The sequence below is a fragment of the Cyphomyrmex costatus genome, unplaced genomic scaffold (assembly GCF_001594065.2).
Source record: "Cyphomyrmex costatus isolate MS0001 unplaced genomic scaffold, Ccosl1.0 scaffold60, whole genome shotgun sequence".
NCBI classification, from domain to species: Eukaryota; Metazoa; Arthropoda; class Insecta; order Hymenoptera; family Formicidae; genus Cyphomyrmex; species Cyphomyrmex costatus.
In genome coordinates this window covers 196,567-208,027 of record NW_017280156.1, presented here as the reverse complement: position 1 = coordinate 208,027, position 11,461 = coordinate 196,567, and the positions used below count along the sequence as shown (strand labels likewise).

The 11,461-nt window shown below is 36.2% G+C and overlaps 1 protein-coding gene across 1 annotated transcript; it reads right to left on the bottom strand.

The window, feature by feature from the left end:
* Nucleotides 1-11,440, bottom strand: B52 (serine and arginine rich splicing factor B52). Its single transcript, XM_018546999.1, is given in 14 exon segments — nucleotides 1-169; nucleotides 283-405; nucleotides 739-864; nucleotides 1,310-1,473; nucleotides 1,632-1,705; nucleotides 5,321-5,390; nucleotides 5,589-5,645; nucleotides 5,796-5,819; nucleotides 6,419-6,514; nucleotides 8,780-8,850; nucleotides 9,974-10,075; nucleotides 10,077-10,100; nucleotides 10,136-10,259; nucleotides 11,250-11,440. Coding segments are annotated over 13 exon segments (1,152 nt in total). The 5' UTR covers nucleotide 10,259; nucleotides 11,250-11,440; the 3' UTR covers nucleotides 1-71.
* Nucleotides 11,441-11,461: the final 21 nt, after the last annotated feature.

Here is an 11,461-nt window from a genome sequence, read left to right as displayed (position 1 = left end):
GTAGTTGCTGATTTTTTTTATCTCTGCTTAGTCGGCTTTCTGTTTGCTGCTTTCCGGCGATTTGTCACCATTCATAGGCGAACGAGAGCGACTACGGCTCTTGCTGTGTTTACTTCCTGATCGGGAACGGGATCTGTCACCTCTGGAACGTTCGCGGCTCGACCTATCCCTGAAAGGAGGACCGTTCAAGGAGTTCACTATTTGTGCTACATCGTTCGAGAAATTTTATTTTCTTGCGCCAATTATGTATCGATTAAAGAAAAGGCCAGCGAGAGGACTCACTTTGAGGGAGACTTGGCTTTGGATTTGGACTGCGACCTGGACTTTGACCTCTCAGCCTTGGACCTAGAACGAGATCTGGATTTGGACTTTGACTTAGATTTCGACTTTGAGCGGTCTCTTGATCTGCAAAATTATAGTTCAAAATGAAAGGGATACGAAAGTAGAGAAAGTTGACAAAATACAAAGAAACTCGCTTTCTTTTTTTTTTCTGTTTTCGTTTTCCAAGCGCGCGCGCGCGCGCGCGTGCGCACGGTGAATAGGTGAACGCGTATAAAGCGTGATTAAGCGTGAGAGCTCAAGGCACGTAGCCAGCCCAAAAACAATGCCAATAATAAATGGGAATGAGTGTACACTGACTGTGACTAACTGCGCAAGAAAAAAATAAAATAAGTGAAATAAATAAATAAATAAATATATAGTTATAAATAAACAGATAGATAAAACAAAGATACTTACTTGGATTTTGAGCGTGAACGACTACGCTCGGGGGATTTGGATTTAGACTTGGACTTGGACTTCGAGTGTGCTCTTGACTTGGAACGGGTGCTACGACGGCTGTGGCTACGAGAACTGCGACGGCTTCTATATTACAGAAAACAATATAAAGCGTACCTAATGTTTTAAAATGAATTCCGATATTATCGCAAACCGTTTCATTATGCGATAATTCTTGCAAATATTTTTGCGAAAAATAAAATTTTGATCTCATAATCAAATAAAGGAACGAACTTAAATCAGAAATAAATTTGTAAGTTTATAAAAAATTAAACTGTGACAATTTACTTTGTTTAACTCAAAAACATAAAGAAAAAAACGTAATAGGGGGAAAATTAATTTTTAAAAATGATAATAAATTTGGACAAAATTAATAGATCGGTTTGTATAAGTAGATTACAAGATGGTAACTATAAATAAAGACAAAACCACATGAAAGAAATCATAACAGGTGACGTAATGTCGCCCCGACAGTACCTTGATCGGGATCGAGAACGACGATTATACCTTGAACGGGAGCGCGACCGACGACGTGATCGAGATCGAGATCGGGACCGCGATCGCGAGCTAGAGGATCTTGAACGACGTCCACGTCTCTTATCTTCTATGAGCCTGATCCTGCGGCCATTCAATTCTGTGTCGTCTAATTTATCGATAGCATTCTTCAAGTCGGAATATGTCGCGAATTCGACAACTCTGCAAAATTATAAATCATTTGGATCGTTAGATCAACATAACACGAGAACAATGCAGATTTTCTATGAATAATCTTGTTGCAATCTTTCCTACTGTTTCTTTTTGTTATTAAAATAGAATATATTAATTTTACTTGTCCCCATAACGAAGTCACTTACCCTTCGTTTCTACGTTGCTTATGAGCATCAGCATATGTCACTTCTCCAGCTTGTCTCATGTAATCCTTCAAATCCTGAACATCACACAAGAACCAAAATTAACATGTTTTTCTATGCTGACATGCATAAGTATGCGAATAGATTTAGAATTAGTAATTGGAGTCTACTATACTGTGTTCCTAGTCTGATGTATCGCGCAGGTTAAAATATATCCTGTGCACTCATACGTTATATGCTATTTCGATTTCTTTCCTTGACAGAGGTAACCTGGGTCTACTCGACTAGAGAAAGAGACAAGCATAGCATGGTGTCTACATTTGCTCGCGTCTTCAGTGTTGAGGGTAAAATTATAAATTATGTGTTCGAATTTAGTATACTACTTATTGACACAACCTTTCTTTTTATGCAACTCAATCTTCTAAATAATTGTGATTATGATTTAATTTATACATATACATAACTCCGCCCTGCATAATGATATTTTTTTTTATGTAATAAAATTCATAACAAATCAATACTTGTATGAATTGATACTGACTTTTTAAGAGTATATTTTCATTTCTGCAGGACAGCTCACAATATAATTACAAAAGTAATAAATGTAATACTTTTTAAATATGTTTGTAACGTGTCATAAAAAAATCAGTATAACTGTAACCAATATATTTAATGTACTGTTATGAGTAATATATAATTCTTTAGAAAGAATTACATACATATAGCAAAAAATCGCTATAAAGCGTCAATAAAAAGTTTGAATATACATAATATACATAATTAAGCAAAAGTTAAGCAAAAGTTTCAAAGGCTATGTGAATACATTTTGTATTGCAATAAAATAAGAAAAAAAAAAAGTTTGGACATAAGGAAATAAGGATGAAAATTTTATTATTTTTTTGGCTAAAAATATTTAAAAATATGGCTCATCGATAATTCTTCTCCCGTAATGCTTTCGTGGATTTTTTTTTAATGTTGCAAGATTACTCTGTATGATTATGAGCTGATGTCTTCCACATTATCCTTTCTTCTCTTTCTTTTTTGTTGTCTCTTCCACACATCATCTAGTGCAATGCTTCACAGTCATTCCTCGTAAAGAATAGCGAGTGGAGGTAGATATTGTCGTGGTCCATTTGCGTTCGTCGCTGGGAGATTTGCTTATATATACATATATATATACTTTTCTCTCTCTCTCTCTCTCTCTCTCTCTGTCTCTGTGTGTGGGAACCAGGTACGGCTTTAGTGTTGTGAAGATACTAGGTAGTCAATAGGTGTAGCTATGTGTCCCTCGTTTTACATGGCGAGTACGAGATAGCGCAGACATCTCCGTATCTGTGGGATACCACATGGCGGCGGCCTGAGATTTGTGCTGATGTGTGTTGATGCTCTCAAAGTCCAAGCGCAAATGTTTCCATGTAATAAAAGAAAAAAAAAGGAAAAATAGAATGTTTACGCATGCTATTGATACATTTCCAACGCTGAGCAAATTTCCTCTGAAATATCATTCCTCGCTTGCTACATTTAAAATATAATGTAATGATGCAAAATTGTTTTGCATAAAGAAAAGTTGGTCATTCAGAAAATTTTTATGAAACACGATTGAAAAACATTCATTATAAATAAAGAAAACCCGGACGTTATAATATTTAAACACAAGATTGATTTAGTAAGTAACAAGATTTCTATTTCACAAGTAGATTTCCCTAATTTCGAGCACGTAAATATATCACTAATGGTTCCCTATCTGCGGTTTCGCATTTAGTTGCACGTGCACAGCTCCGAACTTCGTAAAACTTCAATAGTTCGATGTACGCTGAGCTATAGTGCACAGTAATATTAAATAATGAGGTGTATAGATAGGTATATTATAATTACATATATATATAGTATACATATGTGAACAAAACCACGTTCAAGAGTGTGTAATTATAATAGATATATATGTGTATATCTAAGAGTACACTCGGTTAAGGTGACGCATTTACCTTGGGCCCAGGCACCACCTTGCTTACGGACAGAGAGAAAGGCCAGACACACGGCGCTCGGTCGGGTCGAACGGATCTGTGTGGCGTAGTCGCGGATGGTTCGGATTTCGGCCTGTGTATGCCCTCATGGGTGTGGCCGTTGCCTGACTTACTAGATGGCTAGGTTGCATGGCGTACCAGTAGCAATGACAGTCACAGTGAAGTGGTAGATGTGATGGTGGTTGTAATGATGGTCGATGGTGAAGGTACTGAATTATGACCATGTCGGTTTATAGTAATAGGAAGAGTGGTGATACATATTGATGGTGGAGGTTGTTTACGTAAATAAATGTTTGTTTCCCAGACGGATAAAGTAGATTGCGGCGGTTGGATCTCTCTTTCTTTTTTTTTCCCCCAGTGATCACGATGAAGAGGATTGAAGTATGCACAATAGCCCTATCACTGGGATTTCACCGGGATTCACCACGTATTACTGCGCGCGAGTAGTAGTATGATGGTAGATAGGTGGTGGTAGGTGTACATCCCAGTGCCACGCGGCTCTCTCTGTCACCCGGGACACCTCAGAAACCAACCTGGTGCCACTTGACCTCAAGGCGGGCCCATCGCGTGCATCGTCATCTCTATCATCGCACATCAGTCTATTGGCCCTACCGGTCGCCCCTCCTCGGCGAAGAGGATATGACTCTTCGGAAAGAACATCAATTTTATTTTGTTTTTTCTCAAACTGTTGGCCGAACGTAAATGAAATAATAAATTGAAAAAGTAACGTCGAACAATCAAGACTCAATCGAGAGAATATTTTTTGGTAAATAACCAATCATCGGAAAAGTGCAACGATAGTTATAGAAAAAATATATATCTACTTTCATAGATTATGTATGTAATATACAAATATACACAATGTAAATTGATCAAGTAAGACTTGGTTTACGTGCAGTCTTCATTTCAATTTGTCATACAACTTTTTGTATAACTTTTTATGGCCTTTTGGTTTTAAAAGCATCCATTTGCGTCCTGGTATTCCCACATATCGTTTGCATTTATCTGTATCGCTCTGTCTCGGTCTATCGTCTCCATCCGTTGCTTCGTTTCTTCCGCTTTAGAGCTCTTCGTGTCCACGGCGTCCGCTGAATATCTTTGTCCAATAGTATCTGGCTGCATTCATCACGGGCCATGTTGTGACTTCGAGTTCCTCGTGCAAACCTGCCCTTGTATCAAATATGGTAATCCCTAATGCATTTCTTGCATCTCGCGTACGTATCTGATATTTCTGTCGTCCATATGGATTTTTATTCTCTTCGTTTCTCTAATTTTTCTTTTTTTTTTTTTTCATGGAAAATGTCTTTTGCACATGTGTTTATACAAATTTGATTTCAATTTTTGCCATAGACTTACTTGATCAAAATCTTACATCTTTTTAAATTCCAAAATAGGGCTTTCTATTCAGAGCAAATAAACGTAAAATGAGACGGAAGACAATTGAAGAACAAAAGAAATGCTATGTATCGACACGCGTGGAATTTTGGTAGAAACAGACTGTGAAAAAACTCGATAAAACTTAGAGATCCGGAGAGATATATGTAAATTTGAAAAACCCATATAAAGCAGTGCAATGTTTTCTCTGGAAACGCGAATAGTAATCAAACCAACGAAGGTAATTAGCGATAAAAATATAAGAAAAAGGAAAACAAGGTATGTGTCACTTACCTGCCAGCTGACACGACTTGATAAATTTTCCACAGTCAAGCGATATTCGGTGCGTGTCGGTGGGCCGTATCTACAATGGGAAAAACCAGCTATTATCTAAATGTATGTTTTTAAAGCAAGCAGGTTTGTCTTGGACCTGACTTTATGTTAATGTAGCGAATGAAAATATGATATAAAACGTAATAATGATATAATTCAAGATATTTACAACAATAAGTTTGTGTAAGTTAAGGTGTAATCGTTAGAGCGTAACATTGGATGTATGTACCTGGGCAATGATTGCTTGTAGCTAGATGCAGTCCTCGTGTTTCTGTTCACACTATCTCTGCAAAAAGGGATGTCATGTGAACAGAAATAACGGATCGTCGGTTAAACCTTCAGCAAATAACTACAGATCTGCACTCATTGCTCAGGCACACAATCAATCACCTGTTCCAATCGAATCAAATCTATTCAAAATGCAGCAATAGCGTACCTGTCGTGCCGCATATCGTCTCGGCTGTAACAAACATAATACCACACATCTATTAGTCGCCAATTATATTGATTCATTTCGTTCAACTACCAGCAATAAACATAATGTCTGGGAGGGTATCGCTAGGCGTTATATTGCTATCACTTTTTTAATCGCGGCAAAACTTTCGACAATTCGACATACTCAGGAGAGCAGTCAAATCCAAGACAACCAATTCAGAAGATGAAAAACTTCGAATTTTAATTAAACGTACTTTCGTATGCGCAAAGGCAAGAGAAATTTGCAAACGCGTGGTTTATCACTCGTCTTTACGCCCTTTCTATACTAGAGCTTATCAATATCCAAGGTTACGTTCTTCCCTGTGCGGACGATGTGCGAAATCGATTACGCGATATAAAAAAAACTCGACAGATAAAAATATAAGAAAAAAAAAAGTAATAACAAATGGGAGGGAAAAAAAAAGAAACAAAAAATCCATATATAAGAGAAAAGTATCTGAATAAATGGGAAGTAAATTGATATATAAATCGCTTGGATTTCGCACATCCCGAGCCGACTGCCTGCAGGGGAAAAGGGGATAATGATCGCTCTGATAAAATAAAAAAAAGGATAGCGTGTCTTACGCAGATCGCCTCGAGTCCCCATAACCACCACGGGAGTCACCATAGCGCCACTGGTCACTACCCCTAGGTGTCCCCCGGGCCCTCTCTACAGTAATTCTGTAACAAGACACATTGGATATGCTTACTTGTCTCTCCAGGAGCGTGAGCGTCCGTAGCCACGGTCGCCTCGCCTCCCTGAAACACCCCGTGCTATCTCCACCGCCACTCTGAAACACACCCAACAAAACCCCGCCTAAGTCCACGACTAATTCTTACTCTCTAAGCTGCGTCAAGTTCATCCTTCCTTCCTTCCTTCTTTTTTTCCTTTTCTTTCCATTCCTCAGTCTCCTTTCTCCGCGAAATCTGATCAAATATCCGTCTCTCTCTTTCTCAGTATCTCTATCGTCCGGTTTCATCTGAGGCGCTGTCCCCTCTCTCTTTTTCTTTCCCCCTATCTTTCTCTCTCTCTCTCTCGCTCTCACTCTCTCTTTCATGACTCATTCTCGTTTCTTATATAGTCTAAAAACTGCTTTCTTTATACGATGCTACTTATTGAATTAATTTTCTTATACCACATCCATCAGCTTTTTCATAACTATATCCGTGATCCTTATATAATATACAAAATTTTCTATTTTTTTTTCCTTAAAGTATGATGTTGGTGCATTATACAGGATCACACGATGAATTTATGAAAAAGCGTATGTGCCAAATTTTTCGGCAAAAAAGAAGCAATATAACATTTCTGTAGACGAAGATATATTATTGCAAAGACTTTTTTTTTACTCGGGGAATTGATGGAAGTAGTTCAAAATGGCGGTAAGTCATTTAAGACGCATTTTATCTCGCTAATGTCCAATCGTTAATTTGGAGGACAGACGCCGTTTACTATAGATGCAAAATTAAAGGTATTAACGGAACATCCGTTAAATGCGAACAGATACAATTGTGCACTGTACATTTGTCTTTAATTAAATAGAAGCAACAGCGAATAATATTACTGGTACAGGTTGAAATGCAATGCGATTAGAGCGTTAAGAATATTGCCACCGCATTCGACCACACTTTATCAGCTATTACAATGTTTATTATGTATTGAAAACTACTATTATTACATGTAAAAGCTACTAATATTATTGACACTTACATAAATTCCCAAAAGAAAGAAAGAATAAGCATATAGAAAAGAATTTTTTCCAGAGAATGTTACTTTACATATGCTGAAGAGATTTCATTTTCTCATTCGAATGCTATTGCTTCTCACATATCAATCTAATCTCAAGTGATATGTAATAAGATCAAGTTGATAACAAACTGTTTACTTGAGATAACAAGATTCTATTTCTTGTCAGACAAGAAGAAAATATTAAGTTGAATTATATAAGTAATAAATAACTCGCAAGTAAAACAATATTTATTATTTTTGTGTGAATGCTTAAAGAGAGATCCTAAAAGATTAAATTCCCTAAATAACTTAAGACTACGTTTACACGTTACACTTTTAATCAGATTTAATAACATTTATAGTTATAAAATTAGCCAATCATAGCTATTTCTGCTATGAAGAATGAAATAACTGTGACTGGCCAGTTTCTAACTATGAATGTTATTAAACCCGATTAAGAGTGATCGTGTAAACCTAATCTTAGACACTAATCATAAGTAAATTTGAGCCATTTAAGATCAAGTAATTTTAAATTACATTATTTAATATTTAATCAATTAGCAAAAAAAACTATTTATCATGTAAATCAGAAGATATTTACAATTGGATATAATAAATATATCGCATCATCACTACTACTCTAAAGATAAATTATTACAAATTAGTTATATTGCAATGTGTACTATCTTTTTTTTAATATTAATTATAATTTTTAATTATTTAATTATATTTTTAATTATAATTATAATAAAAAATAATTTTTATCAATTTTAATCAAAGATAATCATGTAAGTTAAATTATTATAATTTATTTATATACACATGAAATTACAAGATGTATTCTTAAGATTGCTATCGTTAACAAGATAGATGTATTATTTGATATTTACATAAATTATAAAGATTTGTAGGAAGGAACTACATATCTGTGTTACGTGATATTAGTTAATTTCGCTAATCCCAAATTTAACTCATCCTTAGTGTGTTAGCGTAATGAATTAAAATTTGCTTAGTGTTTAAACAGTGAGCCCCTAGTACCAATAATATTATAATTATGATAAAGTTCAAACATTAACGTAATCACAATAACAATCCACATACTAAATGGATTGTTATAGAAACTATTTAGTCATGCAAACATGCTACCTATACCATTCCGCCTAATATCGCCTAGTACATGTATGTTTCATACACTATATAAAGTAGAATAGCATTACCTTTCGCCTAAAAGTTCTTTTCCGTTTAATTCGTACACAGCGTCGTCAGCATCTCTATAGTCGTCGAATTCCTAAAAAAAAAAAAGAGAATTTTTTCGTTATTATTTAAAAATAACACACATTTTTTTTATTTTACTCAACGTCGCTTGCATGTGATAATATTGCTTGTTTCACATATTTCTGATGTATTTATATGCAATCTATGTATTAATTATAAAAGCTTTTATAAATAATGCAAAGTTATTTATAACATTGTATTATTCACGAATTGTAATATACATAATGAATATAAAAATCAATCATCTGTTACAGATAATGTGACAGAATGTTTAAATATCCATAATGTTAATAGCTAAGACTTTAATTTATTCATAATTATCTAAAATTTTTATATATGTACAATTTTTTCAATTTCTTCCTGCAAAAGTTTTAGAATAGGATATATCATTTTTTACTTAATAAATATAAATCATACATTATTAAATAATATTATTAATAAATATAAAACTATATAGAGTGCATAGTCTGGATTATTGCAAGTGCTTACAAAATTTCAAATTATTGATATAAATAACTATCTGGTAGTATACATAAGCCCATTGTAGATGCGGTTTAGTTTCCCTGATTATACATAACTTACAAAGCTTTTGCAGAATAATCGGTGATAAGCAGCACACAGCTCCACTAAACTGCCACAGTACCAGTGTGCTCAGGGCTCAGGTCAGGTCAACTCAGGTTATCGAGTTGTATATTTGTAATGTAACACTCTGCAGCTTACCCACTTTGGTCCAAATAATAATTAAAAAAACGAATAACCATATTCTTTGGAAACAAATTTTGTCATCTTTTTATTCAGAAGTATTGTTATATCAATAATTCAAAATATCAAACATAGTTTTCTTTTCAAAATAAGGGAAAGCGATCGAGAGAGATACAATGGCAATCTTCAACACAAAGTGTATGCAACATGATTCAGTAAATTCATAAAGAAACATTTCTGAATACTTATGCATTTTTATAAAACAATTGTAAAACTAAGAAATATCACAATTTGTTAATTCCAAAAACATCAATTTCGAAAAGATGAATTTTTTTGCAGTAATTGTAGGCAAATGAACGAATGAATATTACAGGACCAAATTGAGCGATGTAAAGTGTTATTCATGATATTTACAGCTGGGTACAAATACTTACAACAAAGCCATAACCATTCTTGATGAGGACATCACGGAACCGACCGTAGCCTCTGAAAAATCTCTCAAGGTCTCTTTCCCTGGTGCCGTATGGAAGCCCACCGACATAGACTCTTGTCCCTACCATACTGTAAAAAAAACAATTGAACCACATTAGACTTACCACAAAGGCAAATCCATTCTTCATAGCGACCTCCTTGATTCTACCATATTTCCGGAAGAACTTCTCAAGGTCGCGCTCTCTCACCCGGTACGTTAATCCACCAACGAATACTCGAGTGCTCATTCTTAAAGGAAAATATAAAAACACCTTACATAACAGGCTACCTGTAGAACCTGCCGTTTAATCACATGACAACATAAGATAATCGTTATTTTCCAAAATTCTAACCGAGAGACGGTCAAAAATAAAGTTTAATTGTTTGTAAATAAAACATAACGGTGTTTCTATAATTATTCTTTCAAGGAATATAATAACCCAAATTGAATTTAATATCCGATTGATTTTATCGAATCAATTTTCACTATTCGAATATATACATATATTGTATGCTACTGCCTCATCAACGCATATGTAACAAGTGTTATTAAGTATTCTCAACGTTTTTTTTTAATGCAACAAGGTGCTAGCACGCTTCACCGATATAAAAGTACGGAAATTTCCCGGAAGATACGCATCGCACGGTAATCACCGTTTCACGCTGTGAAACGATCGAGAGGACGCATAAAATTACTTTCCGTTTGCGCAAGACTCGAGGGGGGAAAAAAAGGCAGAAATAATATTCTCGTTGCGTCAGCCCGGCGTGCACGCGCCATAGGACGCCGCGTCGAAAGTTCTAGAAATTTACGCCGATCTCGAAACACCACCGCTGTTCACGCTCGTATCCAGGGCTCGTTGAATCGGTACGATCGATATGGAAGGCGCCATCGGTTTATTGCGCCGCGAGTGATACTCCGAATTCAGTAATAATGGCCGCGGAGTGATTCGCATTTTAACGTGGACGCGCATAAACAAAGATTCGCGTTCGTGTGCCTTCTTTTTGTCGCGAAACGCGCGTCGCCGCGTTGAAGCGAATCGCGCCTCGTATTTCATCGAGCGGGAATGAAATCTGGTAGAAGAGAGCGTACTCCACGCGGGGGTAGCTCGTCCCGGATCACATCACGTTACACAGAGTAACGACAATCCGTTTTACAGCTCGCACAGTTTTTTTTCCCCCCGAGAGACCAGAGCTATGGAAATTATCGGATGAAACGGACATCTGACCACTCGTACTCACCTGAATGTTCAATTTGTAGCGACTTGCGATAAAAGTACCCTCCTTCGATACAAAATCTATGAGATTGAGGATGCTACTGAACGGAACTGTGCTCCGCACGTAGGGAGGTAGCAACAACGGAAACAAAACGGGGTTCGCACCACGGCGCGCAGGGCCGCCGTGAGGCGTAGCCTCGACGCCAGACGCTCGGCAGCAACGCCACCTTCTCCCAC